The sequence below is a fragment of the Trachurus trachurus genome, assembly GCF_905171665.1.
Source record: "Trachurus trachurus genome assembly, chromosome: 12".
Classification (NCBI taxonomy): domain Eukaryota; kingdom Metazoa; phylum Chordata; class Actinopteri; order Carangiformes; family Carangidae; genus Trachurus; species Trachurus trachurus.
Window position 1 is genome coordinate 9,129,934 of NC_139908.1, and position 15,882 is coordinate 9,145,815.

A 15,882-nucleotide genomic window follows, 5' to 3' on the forward strand; every position below is an offset into this window, starting at 1 on the left:
GATTAGCAATCGCTTCCCTTTCTTTATTTATATCCTCAAAAGATGCCAGATAACTTGACTTGTATGATTCATGTGCTGAGTCAGCCGGCAGCCAAATGGGACAGGACAGCTCCACCGCTTGAACCAACGAAATAGGAAATCAACAATGTTTCATAAACATTGTGTTCTCTGTCCCTGGATCCTCTCTGACTCTGTATCTTCATATTCTTTTTTCAGCTTTGACACCTTAACTCTTTGCAGCGCTCATCTCCCTGAAGTCAGAGGGCTGGATTCAAATTTCCCCCATGTTTACTTCCGACTCAAAATGAAGACGCTCTATACTTACAGTACAATTAGAAAGTTAACTTTTCTATGCGCGTCTTTTCATCCACGCAACAATAGAACTTCCTCACCTCAATTGCCTATTATCATAATTACCCACAATTATATCATCCAGGAGCTCAGCTAAAAAGGTGCTGCATTGATTCAGTTGCATTGATTACGTAAGGTATGATTTAAACTATTTTTTCCTTTGTTGTTTTAAGATATCCGTATCTAACTCCTTCTACCAAACACCAGAAACAGAAACAGTGACTTTATTGTGAAGTCATGATGACAAGGACTGACCAAAAGTACAAAGTCCAACAGGTTGTAACGTCTTTTTTTGTCCCTTTGTTGATCCATGTGTAGGAAGTAATCAAGATTTATGTCTTTTTGGAGCAGTATATATAAAAGAATAAAAAGACTTGATTGATCTTGATGCCTTTGCTGCGTGGATATAGCTCTTGGTATAAACATACTGCAGTTCACTTTCATGTTTTGCTTTCATCTTGGATCCAGCCTTTGAGGAGGAGTAGTAGTAGTAGTAGTAGTAGTAGTAGTGGTGGTGGTAGGACTGGCAGTCTAGGTGGTGATAGGAGCTGAAGGAGTAGTTGTAGTTGTAATATGCGAGTGACATTCTGTGTGTTTTATTCAATAAAACTTCTATTTTCAGTATTTCCGTATGTGTCTCCAGTTCTTGTATTTGCCAGAAAACTCTGTGTAGCATCTAATCTCTCAAAATCATAAAATAATTAAAGATGCACAAGCAAAAATAGAGAAGAGACAGATATCACGCATTCTTGCCAAGAGAGAGGAGGAGAAAGACTCCAGTGCTATTAGGGATCTTTTTTTTTCTTTTTTCTTTCAAGAAACTTCTAATTAGTGACTAATTTGCTAAATAATGACAGATGAAGGAGCACAGACATTGTAAGATTAGGACTATTTTCTTGGCTTGAAATTGCCACACTCCCTCTGCCACAGCTGTGTTTGTCAAGATTACAGATGGCATCCATTCACAAGAAGAGGAAAACACTTTGGGAGTCTTCGCCACGTTCGGCGATGCAACCTCTGCATCCTCTGCTCCCGAGGCGTATGGTTCAGGAAGTGCAGGATGAGCACAGCTGGATGTAAACTATATCAGACTGTGTTTCTGCACGACTTACGACACAGTGTCAATATCATATATATATATCTCGGTGTTGCAAGGTTGGGAGTTTGGAAATGGGACACGTGTGTGTATATATGAACTTATTAATGCTGATTACTTCACACAGTCTCATCCCTACCGCCGTGTATTTACATCCTCACCTTGTTGGGCTGCACCGCTCTCCTCAGATTCTCCATCCATTTGTCTCTCTCGGCTGATGAACGGCAGGAAAAGCATTTGCTTCCCGTGGAGGTGGTGACCTACCGGCGGGACACAGAGAGAAAGAAAATGAAGGCTTTAATGCATAACAATGGCAGCGAGATGAAGTGGAACAAAAATGGCTTTACCGAACTTCATAAACACCACTTCTGTGACGGCAAAGGAGCTTATCAAAAACACACACACACACACACACACACACACACACACACACACACACACACACACACACACACACACACACACACACACACACACACACACACACACACACACACACACACACACAATGGTGGATATGAGGAGACTGAGGATGACTTGGCAGTGCCGAGGAGTGACTGAGCGGTGTGAATGGACAAAGGGAGAGAGATGACAGCTTGGTAGGCTGGGTGATGACGGAGTGATTAAAAAGTGCTCAGAGGGACGGAAAGAGAGAGAGAGAGAGAGAGAGAGAGAGCAGGAAACTGCAGGAAAAGAGAAAATGATGTAATGAGCGGGATAATAAAGATTAGTGGAGATTTCTAGTCTCTGCAGTGGAGGATACAAAAGTAGTCAGTCATTTATTTCCCTCTGAGGCTCCTGAAGGATCACCAACTATGACTAACATGCTTGTACACACATACAATACCATACATGTGAATTCTTAATTTCTAGTCTTATGATAATGAGGACACATCAGGGTTCACACAGCCTGCAACTCGACAAATTACTTTCTCTACTTCCATATTTCCTCCAACCAGGAAAATGTAACTGCTTGCTTGTCACTTGTTCATGTGTTTTTTTGTTTTTTTTTTCTCAAAAAGCTGAACTTTCGGCTACAATTGGCCATCAGCAGCCAATCAAGTCAAGAAGTGCAGTTGCAATATTGATGTGAGGTGAGAAAAGTGTTTTTTCCCCAGCTACTAATTCAAATGTCAAAGTTTTCTGTTAATGGTGCACTCAACTTAGGAAAGTGTCAGTCTCCTGAATAATTCGACAATAAAGTAGATTTGTTGCGGCCATTAGTTTCAATTAGACCACATTATTCTTTTAAATTTGAATGATATTGTTTTCCTCTCTTCAAAGACAAAGATTTTTTGTCATATGTGGCCAGAAACTGGATCTCGAGCTGATGCACTTCTGGAGGCTGTAATGAACGTTTTTCGCCGTTATCTCTGTGAGGACCCAGAATGTAGAGATGTAACAAACTTAAAATGAATTATTGAAATTGGGAACAAATCAGCATCATAAGTTCAGATGACCTAGAATCCAAAAGCAAACTAATCAAACTTCTGAAAGTTTTAATCTCCAGCTTCTTCTCTGCACTTGTACAGTAATGCATGCAAAAGAACAAGCTGTAAACACAACATTAACGAATACAGTCACCCTCTAAAGTTGTTGTGGTGAGCGTGTTGGCCAACAGTTGCCTTTCTACTCACACCCAGCAGACATGGAGCAACATTAGCATTAATTCTGAGTCATGTGTCTGGTTGATTAATGTAAGTCCAATGTATTCGCTCTGCTTTGATCTCTGGGTGTCAAATGTGGCTCATTAGCAGGTAAATGTTCCACTTTGTTCCCCGGCTAGTCGCTGCATTAATCTGACTGCTACTGTACGTGATGCAGAGCAGGTCTACAGTACAGTGAGTTTTAAAATCTCTTCTGGAGTCTGGAGTTGATGCGAGTGATGAGAGAAAAAGTTATGGGTGGTAAAAGACAAAAGAATGAGCTCAAAGACCCAAACGTCTTTCAGACTAAACAAACTCATTTGAGTCACTGCTGATATAAAATGATCGCCTAAGGTTGGTGGCTGGATGCTTCGTAACCAGTGTATGCTGCATCTTGAATGTTTTAATACAGATTTTAAGACACAGAAATGATCAGTTGCAGTTATTTATCCTATATATTGATATATGCAAGCTTTACATAAACTATAGATGTCACTACCCCAGTGGTTCCCAACCTTTTTTGGCTCATGACCCCATTTTGACAGCACACATTTCTGGTCACCGTGATCCCAGCCCTCAATCAAGAAGTGCAAGCTCAGATATTTTTATATGTTGCATTTTATTTGAACTTGATTTATATTCAAGAAAGTTAAAATATTGAATATAGTTGTTTAATATTGTCTGTGGCATTTTTAATCATAATTTTAATAATTCCAGGCCCAAGGTTGAAAAACACTGCACTAACCCAACATTGTGTATCCAGAAAATGAACATGAATATTACTTTAGATGGCTGAAATAACTCCATAGCAACATTGGATGTGTAGCTGTGCGTGAACAGTTAAATGACGCAGGGTCTGTGCTGTAGGACTGTGGAGGATGAGTGTGTACATGTGTGCATGTGCCGTATTTGTGTGTGTGTGTGCCCCCCCTCACCTCAAAGCAGTAGTCCTGCCCGAGGATGCTGCTGTGAACGGGCTTGATGATAACCTCGTCCTCCATACTTAGGTCCAGGGCTTCCACAGCACTACTGGGGCTGAGCAATGACTCATGGGAGCGAGACTCCTTCAGCCTTGGCATCAGATGAGATCTAAGAGTGGAAAAAGAAGAGCAAGAGAACTGAGTCACCCTGCAGAGACTGAGTGGAGGAAGCAGAAGAGAGAGAGAGAGAGAGAAAGAAAGAGGGAGCATATGCACTGCACGTATTAGCGAGCGTACATGGTGAGTGTGAAGAAACACAGTGTGAGGATGACGAAGAGAGGAAGCTCCGCTTGCCTCAAAGTCAGCGAGTTCTCAGCAGGAAGAGCGTGCACACAACTGTATGTGAACACATGTTCGTGCACTCACTTCTACGCTAATGGATGCACTATGACTTCTAATTTACAACTCTGAACATCGATGAAAGAATCAAAAAAGCGAGAAAGATTTGAGTCAAGCTGTGCTGCAAACTGGTCCAGAGGAACCGCTATGAATAGGAAGTAGTTTGCGTCATTGATTATCACTAATGGTCACGGCTTTGAGAAATTTCCAGGATGACTGCGCTTTTTTTTTTTTAGTTTTTTGGGGCTTTAAATGATGAACAAAAAACCACACAAACACAACTGTTCTCATAGGGCAATGAAGAGGAGTAGACATTTATGACAAGAGCTCACAGTGCACTTCAGAGAGCATTCAGCCTTGTCACAAAGACGACCCTGAAGCCCCAGTGCCTGGCCATTTATTAGCCAGAGAATATAAGGAGTCAGAGTGAAGAGCTTTTCACTGTTTGCTGTGTTTGATGTCGCCCTGTTGATGTCGTTGAGAGTGAGTGACTGTCACCAGGAAGGAGCTAATGCCCCCCTCCATGTAGTGTTTATACAGTACATATAAGGCTAGTACAATAATCCTTATTGTTCAGCTTTTAAAAGCCCGACGACAACAGCTATTGTTTAAGTATTTAAAGCTCTATTGTTCTCAAACGTGTCGTGATGTGAGATGCCCAGACCAGAATTGTTGTCAAACAGCAGCCCACCACCACCACCACCACCCTTATCCATGCTCCAGTCCAGCCTGGCGCTGATAAGAGGATGAAAAGCTAAATATTGCTAGTGGGGGGATGTAAGCAGTCACATAAACATTAGCCCTTGACACTCAGATGCTGGCAGGATGCAGCAGACAGAGGGTCAATTGCTGGTGTAATGAGAGAGAGTATTCTTTCAATGGTGCCCTCTGTGGACAGCTTACACACTAATCTAATGCATGTGTGTAAATCTGTGTGTGTGTGTGTGTGTGTGTGTGTGTGTGTGTACTGTATGTCTCTTCTGCGGACTAATGGAAGAGCATTCCAGGAAAAATGCAGCAACCGTAATGACAGATTAGCAAATGCATGCATAGCTTTGTTGTGAAATCCACCACTGTCCAATGTGGAGTGGATAGTAATCTTGTTTCATATCTCACTCACTCACTCACACACACATACACACACAGAGCGGTGAATTTCGTCCCTTTTGAAATAAAGGAAACACACTACAACAGGTGCAAACAGCTCAAGGATAGCTGTGCATGTGAGAATCCAGTTTTTAGTCGCTCCTAGCCTTTTCTATAGCTGCAGAGGAAAAGTGTGCTTGCACCTAGCTCTGCTTTGTGATTGGCTGCCTGGGTACCGGGCAGAACAGAGAGCGAGTAAAAGAAGCAGAGAGGAGGGTGAAACAGGTTTTTTTCTGGTTGGATGTGTTGATAGAGACAGGAAGGGATGGGAACTTTCTGTGCACGGTCTCCAAACATCCAAAGGGAACGACCCGTGCGAGCATTATCAATTACATTTTTGATATTTAGCCCCAGCTGATGGGAAGCAGGGATTCTTCCTGTGAAGATGGAGTGGAGCTTGAAGCCAGCTCGGCTCGCCAAGAGCAAGATCCTCTGGAGTAATACTCTGCATGTTGCGAGGACAAATTGCCAAAGAGAGAGGAATGCAACTTTACTTTGTTCTCCTATTATAATTCTCTTCTCTCCTCAGCATATCGTATTATAAGAACATTAGTGTCAGTGGGGATGGTGGGAGGCTGAGAAAGTATGAATTGATGAATAATAATGCCGCCTGTCATCTGTATGGCACTGTATTAAATTGTACTGTAACGTGTAATTTACAGCTTATTGTGGGCCACTTTGTTACAATGACAATGAAAGACTGTCTGGCATGTGAAATCTGCTCATAACTTCTATATCACCCAGTATGACACACTGCCTCTGTCAGCCTCTGTAAATAAGCAGCATTACAAGCAGGGCCTGCTGCTGCTGCTGTCGTTGTCGTTTCTATACTCTGTGGTTCCCTTCCCCCTGCATCGTCTATTCTCGGTAAATGTCCTCCTTTGTCCTTGACAATTCTCCAATACTCAGCCTCCATCCCTCTTTCTCTCTGTCAGTGTTTACCTGAGGTGGTGGTGGTAGTGTGTGTGTGGGGGGGGAGGTTATTATGTGGATTCTTTGGTATACATCTTTCCATCTTACTCTCTTTTTTCACTACTCTGCTCATCTGTTTAACTTTGTTTACCCGCTCTATCCTCTCTTGGCTGCCAATCACTCTGCCTCTCTTCGTTTTTCTGGGCTTCTTTCGGAGCTACTTAAATATTTCAGATGCTTTTGCCCCTGACCCCTCAGAAACTTCAAGTGGCTCCTACATAGGAAACTGAATTATGTAAAGACCTATGGTAAAATACAGACTTGAAAAGGTCAGGCCATTAAGAACAGTCTTTGAAAAGAACCTTGTCACGATTACAGGGGATGCTGCGGAAAAAGGCAGAGCGATATCTTATGTTTGGGGAGATAAACAGATGAAACGTTTCTGCGAAAACATTTGTATTTCTATAAGAAAAGGGTTGTTTCTGTAACGACGCTGCACAAGCTTCGAGTGTTTTTCTGAAATTCATTCAAAATAAAATGCAAATGGATGCTTGTTTCCATCAGGTACATTTATGCAAATACCTTCTGGAGGATGTGACAGGATTACACAATTATTTAAGCACCAATACCTCTAACATGCCATGGCATTTCATTGCTGCCATTTGCGATTTTAATGAATGAACTTCTGACCCCCCACCCCCATTTTTTAAGCGATAAAAGGAGTTGGCGACATGAAACAAAAACCCCCATCTGGACTCAAACTGCTGTTCTGTGCAGCGATGCTATTCTCGATCATGATGCAGCAGCGTGGTATGAAGGATATGATTACAGTAGAAGCAGCAGAGTCATACTTTGTGATATTGCTTGAAAAAAAAAACATCAAATGAAAATCAATTGTAACCTATTAGCTATATAAACTTCTTCGCTTTTTTAACTTTAAATTAATCCAGATTAGAATGAGGAGGAATATAATCACTGAGAATATCCTGATTGGTGAATACAGTGCTCAACAAGACAGTGAAAAATAAAGTGGATACTGTTCCTCTGCATCAGTGTTACTGAGTTACCTCTGACATTTTAGATTTTCATCATTTGCACACATCACTGGTCGGTGATGTCGGTGCACATTCACTATTTAGGAATTCATGCTGCTACATGGAGCCAAGTTTGAGAACTAGATTCACTGTGCCCCACTAAGGTTCAATAGAAACTCAGTTAGGGGTAAGCACCGGAGAGAGCAGAGCGGAGTAATGGATTCTGAGTGTGTCTGGACTGCACCCAGTGCGCTTTGTCTCTGCATCCTGTAAAAAGAGTTCATCTGATAGCCTGTCTGGGATCTGATACAGTCTGAAACCTCGGGCCCATACAGGCGTCAGAGCACTTAGACTTCTAACACACTGACTTGCCGGCCAGCTGGCTGCACCGCAAGGGACTATATTTGTACTGATGGTTCGAGATAGGCTGAATTAATGCAGTGCAACTCCAAATAACAGTGCTTTGAAAGTCCACATTGTCCAGGATTGCATCAAGGGTATGTATTACTTCACTATAATCACAACAACAACAACAGCAGCGCGTTATCGCACATGTGAAGTAGTGTTAATCTTCACGTAGGAAATAACACCCTCTTTGTGTTGTGTTTCCAAACACAATACGAACCAACAAGAGAAATGGTCCTAATGACCAAAGTTAAGCCTGTGACATAACCTTAAGAAATAACTTCTCTAGAGAGGCCTCCACTTAATACCAGAGTTAAGAGACCTGGTGTTAGTCGCCCTGCTAACGGTGTTTACTGTGGATGCCGGCCTGTGCGGTGTTTACACATTATTTTTGCTTTGCTGTTAGACCAGCATTTACAACAATCAATACGCTCTCCACTTGCAGACTGGCACAGCAATTACTTGTTAATAATGCTCTCTACCAAACAAACACACAAGGCTTGTGTGCCAGTAGGCATGCATACCAACAACTGGAGCCAAGCAAAGATGTGCGGGATGACAAATGAGAGCGCTGACGAGTCTGGACGACATCTAGCTCCGCAGAGTTTACATGAACTTATTCTAAGTTGCTTCAGGTAACGAGTGTCGGCTAGATAAATGATATGTAATGTGACATTAAAGGCAAAACCCTGAATAAATAAATAATGCAACACAATGAATGCAGATGCTTCCCTAAAGCGAACGAGGCTCCACTGAATAGTCTGAGTATGAAAATGATGTAAATCATTAGCCTTCGTTTCCATCCATGCATCCGTCCGTCCATTAGCTATTATCCTTTGACGGCCACAGTGTGGGGTGGGGGAGTGGGGGGGCTGGAGCCATCGCCTTAATTTGTGCTTCTGTGCCTTTACCTAAGTTAAACCAAAATGGTCCATATCATGCAAATGGGTTGGAGAGAGAGAGAGTGGAGCTCCACCTGACACAGGACAAGTTAAAAATCATTTTTATAGTGCAGCAGTCATAATACTTTCAGAGTCGTCTTTGAGGATTTGTCTCATCATTGGGAAAGTGTTGTTAAAAAACCCCCCTGGACATTTCAAACATTAGCCAGCTCTGTGTTGGCCTGACGCCTCTATATTACAGCATTTGAATATAATATCTCAGTATAGAAGACACATTCCGCCTCAGTCCCAAGATAAATAATATTGAGAAATACTGCCTGTGATGGTCTGGTGAGTCCTAAAGCACGGTGCTTAAGACGTGTGCTGTGTAATAACTGAGTGCTTAAGGCGGAGCTGCAAAGTTTTCATCATATTTGTCCCTTTAAAGGGATAGTTCAACATTTTGGCAAATTGCCATAAACCCTATAGGTTCAATGCCTTCAATTGTCAGTCAGTGCATGTTGTTTTTAGATCAGCGGGACAGAGATGCAAGCTGCTCAGTGAACACAATGGAGGCGAATGGTCCTTTCCCTCATCAAACTCATCAAATACACAATCCAACAACTCCAAAACACTCTTGTGGACAAGTTGTGACCTGCACAGTAACCACACTATGAAATAATCATGTAACATTATGAAACAGAGTTGTTTTGGAGGCAAATGCGTAGCTGGAACTACATTCCAGACACGGCTGCTGGGAGAAGTGATTTCAAAGCGCAAGTAGTTCAGCGTATTTGCTTCATGTGTCTTAATGTTACATAATACATGATCATGATCATCATGCTCATCATAGTGTGGTGAGTGTTTTGGAGTTGTTGGATTGTGTATTTGATGAGTTTGATGAAGGAAAGGCGAAAGTACCGTAAGCCAGCTCACGTCTCTGCCCCGCAGATCTCAGATTCAGATTCAGATTCAGATTCAGATTCATGATTTATTGTCCCCGAGGGGAAACTCATTTTCACAGTTCTGTTCCAGACAAAGACACCAACACATGTGCAGCACCAGAAATCCAGATCTCAAAACAACATGCACCGACAATTAAAGGTAATGAACCTACTCCTATTACTATGGAAATAGGCGAATTTGCCAAAAATGTTGAACTATCCCTTTAACGTTCTCCTAACAGCCAGCTGGCCGCGTGACACGGTGCTCCAAAGCGAAAACGCTCCAGCCAGCCAGCAACACCAAGCACTCTGCAAGCACCTGGGTCCCAACTCAAACATCAAAGTGGGGAAAACATCACAGTGAAAACACATACTGCGCACTCACACAATCGCACAGTAATTGTTCGAGGTTGATTATGAAACACATGCACTGCGGAGACAGGCAACCGGACAAATAAGCCATTATTCATGCATCAGGCCTCACACAATAAAGTGTCCATTATTCCCTGCTGCTTTGGCGCTGACTCAGTGGATCGGACCACAGGCCGTGATGAAACAACTAAGTGTCTGTCACAGTGCAGAGTGCTCTGTCATGGACTGATCGCTCATTTGATCCAAGCAGATGTGGTTAGTCTTTCTCAGCACTCCGTGTGAATAATGAAGCACTATCAAGCTCAGAGAGGAAGTTAAGATCTCCCCGCAGTCGGTGTCGGAGTGTTTTGCAGATTTCATGTTATTATCTGCATTCGGATTTTTCAGTAAAACCGTGAAAATATACGATTCGTGCTCAACCTGCCAGCTGTCAATTGTCATCTGAACAGCTGGATGATTGGTAGCAGGAGAATATAGACAACAAAACAAACGCCTGGCCCCCGGCAGCGAGAGACTGAGAGAAGGAGGAGGAGTAGTAGTCAAGAGGAGGCGAGGGAAAGAGACGAGGAGGATCCTGTCAGACGCTACTGGTGCAGAACGGTGGATGTGTGAGCTGAGCTGCTGACATGTGGCTAAAGGCCTTGGAGCCCAAACTCCAATCAGGGGCGGCGAGAAGAAGTCGGAGCAAAACTCATTCACTGTCGAAGTCGGACACACTGCAGAGAGAAGAGTGATCTCTGGAGACAAACACAAGAGTTTGAGTTTGAGTTTGAGAGTGAGATGGAGGTGCAGCAGCTAATGTGACGGCCCCGCTCCCATTCCCTTTTACCAAAATCACCCTTAGGAGGAATATTTCCACACATCCACGTCCCAGTCTGACACTCAAACAAAAAGCCCCCCTACTCTGCTAATCCATCCGTGACCTCGGCGGGCTCCGATTGGCTGTGCCATATGGCTATGAAAGCGATAATAATGATAGCGGAAGGGGGGGGGGGTAGAGAAATTGCGCTATGTCAAGTTGTTGCCGGTCTATATCGAGTGCATTAGTGCTTTTGCAGCACCTGCGCTGAGTTGATGCGTCTGCTCTTCAGACTCTTCCACTGGCAGCGGTCTAATGCACACAAAACAAAGGAGAGATCACGCCAGGAAGAGCAAAGAGAGATAGAGAGAGAGAGAGAGAGAGAGAGAGAGAGAGAGAGATGCTGCCCCAGGCGTCGCTGCACAAAATAGGAGGGTATAAAAAAGCTGAAGCCATGGTGTGACCACTTTTGAGCTATAGATGAGAAGACACATTAGCTCAAAGTACAGAAGGAATAGCTGCACACAAAGACGGCCTTTCATTATGAGGGAGGAAGAAAGCTTTTAGAAGACAAGAATGAGGCACATGCAAACACACACACACCCTTTCCCCCTAAAGAGACACACACACGCATGCACACAGGAAAGGGAGTTAGCTTTAGCATTCAGTATCTCCTAAATGATCAGCTGCACCAGGCCCCTTTTTAGGAGTCTGCAGGGAAGCCTGCCTCAGAGCGCTGGCAGACACACTTCATTGTGGGAAAAAAAGCTGGCTGGTAACTGAGATCAGGTGGTTGGAGAACAACTGTTGGAAGAGCGAACGTAGCCGCCGAGCCAGGCTGTCTGCTGCTAACACACACACACACGCACACGCAAACACGCACAGCTTGATTACAGTGAGAGTGCAGCCTCCCTGCTAGGCTGGCAGGTAATTCAGTGTAACACCTGCTAGGACGCTCACTGCAGGGAGGGTGGGGAGGGGTACGCAGCTATGAAGCGCTGCCGTGGAGCGAGCTGGCTGGAGGTTTGGCTCCGAGGTCATGTGCCGACTCAGAACAGAACAGCTGGCTGCGAGAAAACCGCTGGACACAGACTGATCACACACGCAGCTGCAAAACACAGCATGCAAATTACCTGCGATGATCTGTGAGGACTGTTTCGGGTTTTTTTTTTAAAACATCTGCAGCGGTGATTTCATGAGAGAATTATTTCTGCGTCCAGCTCTGCAGGATGTGACACACGATGTGCCGTCCTTCTTACTCATTTTCCGTCTCTTTTTTACAAGCGCGGGGGTCGAGGGTCATCAGCGCATAATGTCACTTACACACTACATGTTACACCAATGGGAATGTGTGTTTTTAGTGTGTGGGTGTAGCGTCTGGGTGTTTGTCCAAAGCTTTATTCACACTAATTAGATCGGGAGAGAGATAATCCACACAAACTGCACATTGCAATGATAGAGAAATTAAATTGAGGTCAAAGGTCGCTCTAATGAATGACTCCTTAAAAAGCAGCCGGGGTCAGAGGACAAAGGGCAGATGTCACGCTAATGACGGATGGCTTTCAGGAGAAGCCACCGCCACAGTGCGACTGGTGTATTGATTCAAACAATGCACTTAATGTGACATGTGAGAGAGGAAAAAAACATCATGATTGAACGTGGCTTCACCAGAATAAATGCAGTCTTGTTTTTGTCGTGGTGAAATTCTGTCTCATGACTTCATGACCCTCAGCAGAAATAAGTGATAGAGAACAGTTAATATGATTTACACACTGAATAGTGTGTCTTCTTTCAGATATACAATCATGCTTCTCATATGACGGACGGATAATTTAATACACTGGAACGTCATAGACAGTATTTAGTCCCAGTATGATGATGATAATTGGTTTATAAGACATTCGTCCCACAGAACTTCGTTATTAAAATTCAATATTATGCTTTTTCCACTTGCAATAGTGTAATAGTCTATATGTTTGAACTAGTTTTTGACTTCAACCAGCGAAACAAAAATGTTTGACCTCATGCCATTAATAACTGAGTGGGGTTCAGTAAAGTCATGGGCCAGATATTGATCATATAGATCTGCCATCAAACAAGCACAATGAAATGAACCAAAATCAATAAAATGTACTTTACTTTTACTCTATTGATTTGTGCATGTTGTAACATACATTGTGTGTTATTTACATTTATGCCACGACTTTCATTTGACAATACATACATAGGATAAAAATGACTTCTGAACTGTATTTCAAAATGTGAATAATGTGAGTGTGAATACTCTTTATGTTCAGATATAACCACCACCAGTACTAAAGGACATTCCTGCAGCCATCCAAGCTGTGAGGAAATTAATAAGCTCCAGGTGAATCACATACCTGATTTGTATGCGTTTGTGATGATTACAAGTGCTTTTAAAAACCTGCCAACTCAGTCCACTATGAAACTGCCAACAAAATAACCTTGACGGGTCAGGCCTGATTCATTATTTTTAAACAGCGCTCACAACAAAAGAAACATCCTTTTGCTTTTCACTTTGAGTACCTATGACCACCGCGCTCATTAATTCTGCTCTAAAATACCACGGAAGAGAAGAAGAATGAGGTGGAAGACGGAGGAAATGATAATATAGTTATCACCAGAGTAAGACTGGGGAGAGTGGAAACACTGCCCTAATTGGGCCAGCGTCTGCCCAATTAAGTAACTTATCATTTGGCTTCAGGCCATCCAGCCATCCTCACTGTTCAACCCTGAGGCTGGAGAGGTGACAGAGTCCTCTAACAGCAGCAGAAAGGATCACACCGCTAACCGTCCCTGCTTTTACTGTGGGCGTTATCGCTTAAGTCACAAATAAAATATTCACTTTAAATTTAGCGTTATCACCCATTTGGTTCGTTCATTGCTCGTTAGTCATTATTGATTTGTCGTTTCATCACATCAGCTGTGATGTGGAAATAGATGCATGTGTTAACCACAAAACCTCCATAGCAACAATAATAGACTATTACAGGCAAGACAGTCACATGTCAGTGGGAACGACTCAGTCGTGGCCATGAGGCTGAGAATACTTGAGGCATGCCAAGGTCATGAAAACAGTGTGTGCATCTGTGGTAATGTGCTCTGTCTATAGACCCTGCTTACACGACTGCTGTCTTCTTACTGTATATGTTCGCAAGGCAAAGATAGACCAGAGAGAGAGAGGAGGAGGAAAAAAACGTATCTGACTTAAAAGTGAAAATTGAAGAAAATATAAATTAATTACAAGAAAGAGAGCTTTTTCTCTTGCGTAACTGCTAAGCACTGGGGGAATTGATAAGAACATGTGCAAAGGAGAAGAGGAGATGAGGAAGTGTGTTTTTTTACTTCTTGACCTGAATATTCAAAGACCCCTGTGGCATTGGACAAAGAAACAGGCAAACACTCAAGTTCACAAGGAGAAAGGAGGACAGAGACTTTTCTACCACGCAACATAGAGGGGAAAAAAACATCTATGATCTCTGCAAACGCTACTTTTCCTGCTTTGTTCTGACTTTCATTATTGCATTTTTATTAGTACCAGGTTTACACAGGTGAGGCGGCTTTAGCACATAATTGGTTTTAAACTGTAAAACATGCTGTCAATACAGAGATCTTATTTGCACTCCAAAGCCAAGAGTTGCCTCTGGCGATGAATACTTCTATGTTCAAGTCTGAACGTATCCAAGTATTTATCTCAGCACTTTCCTCTCAAAGTATTCAGCTGTACGGCACTTTTTCCCCTCTCTTTATCTATGCAGACCTTTCCTCACAGATCATAACTTGTAGAAGGTCCTTAATGGCAATTATGTAGCCCATAACAGAGAGATAAAAAAAAGCCACAATGTACAGTCTGGAGTGAACCGTGGGTGGATGCAGCGATAGAGGTTTCAATAAACCGCAGCGTGCAGCTGTGCTGTAACCATCGGCAGCAACAAGCATACCCCGGAATAAAGTATTAAAACAAAATGACACCTACGATCGGCTGAATATGTGAAACATGGTCCAGCAGTATCCCGAGCTCCCCGAGCTGGATCCCCAGAATGCACAGCTTCACTTTGTGTTGCATTCCTCGCTAGTGGCTGGTCTCAGTGTTTTCCCGACTATTTTTGAGTCTCTGGGAACTTGGCTGGAGCCTCTGCCCTCAGAGTTACACCACACCACTCCCAAAGGATGTCTGCTGCTACTAACACACCCCTCTCCACATCCCATTTAAAAAGACAGTGCAGTTATTTAGGCCAAGCCTGCCCACAGTTACTCTGTAGTAACATTTTATCAGGATGAAGTAATGCCTGGACCTGTAAAGGTAGGAGTAGTAGGGGTTATGGATACTGTTCTCCAACTTCATACAAAGTCGATTCAGGCATTTTAAAAGAATAAAATATTATGCTCACTATGCATTTAAGCAGAGTGCTGACTTGTACCGTCTCTGGTCTTAATGGAAGGAAAACATGAAATGAAATCTAAAAGGAGTCAAGCCGGGAGGGAGCTGACCTGTTCTCAAGTTATTTAGATGTTTCCCGCTGAGAAATAAAGTCAAATTCATATTTTTCTCGCTTAAGTCAGTCCCTAGGAGACACAGTTGCCCCGTCATCATCAGATCCGTCTCCCTTGCCTTTTTCTCACACTGACGTAGACCCCGAGTTGGCAGCCAGGAAGTGAGCCTGCCCCCGCCCCCCCAGTTTCCCTCTAGCAGGAAACAATAGCTCAGCCTTCAGCACCATGCTCTGTGGGAAAATCCTGGGTCCTTGGCCGGAGAGAGAGGGACTCCAGGAAAAGGGAAAGAAGGGAGGAAAGCAAAGAAAGAGGGAGTGAGGGAGTGAGGGAGGGAGGCAGAGGAGGAGAGAACGAGGCCAGCCAGCTTTAGGGAGGAGACGTGCTGCCAGATGTACCGTGCCGTTGTTTTCACATAGCTCACGACCCAGTGAGGGAAGACTGATGTCACAGCTGAGATGTGCT

The 15,882-nt window shown here is 43.3% G+C and overlaps 1 protein-coding gene across 5 annotated transcripts in view; it reads right to left on the minus strand.

The window, feature by feature from the left end:
- Nucleotides 1-15,882, minus strand: part of dab2ipb (DAB2 interacting protein b) — a gene marked incomplete at its 5' end in the record, with an annotated part of 91,126 nt that overhangs the window by 33,198 nt on the left and 42,046 nt on the right. For 4 of the 5 annotated variants that reach the window (XM_083983268.1, XM_083983267.1, XM_083983266.1 and 1 more), the window contains 2 exons: nucleotides 1,609-1,707; nucleotides 4,029-4,182. In XM_083983268.1, the coding sequence (XP_083839394.1) occupies nucleotides 1,609-1,707; nucleotides 4,029-4,182 (253 nt within the window). Of the gene's footprint in view, nucleotides 1-1,608; nucleotides 1,708-4,028; nucleotides 4,183-14,902; nucleotides 15,016-15,882 lie in introns of those variants that run through there. The other variant, XM_083983269.1, reaches the window with a different exon arrangement.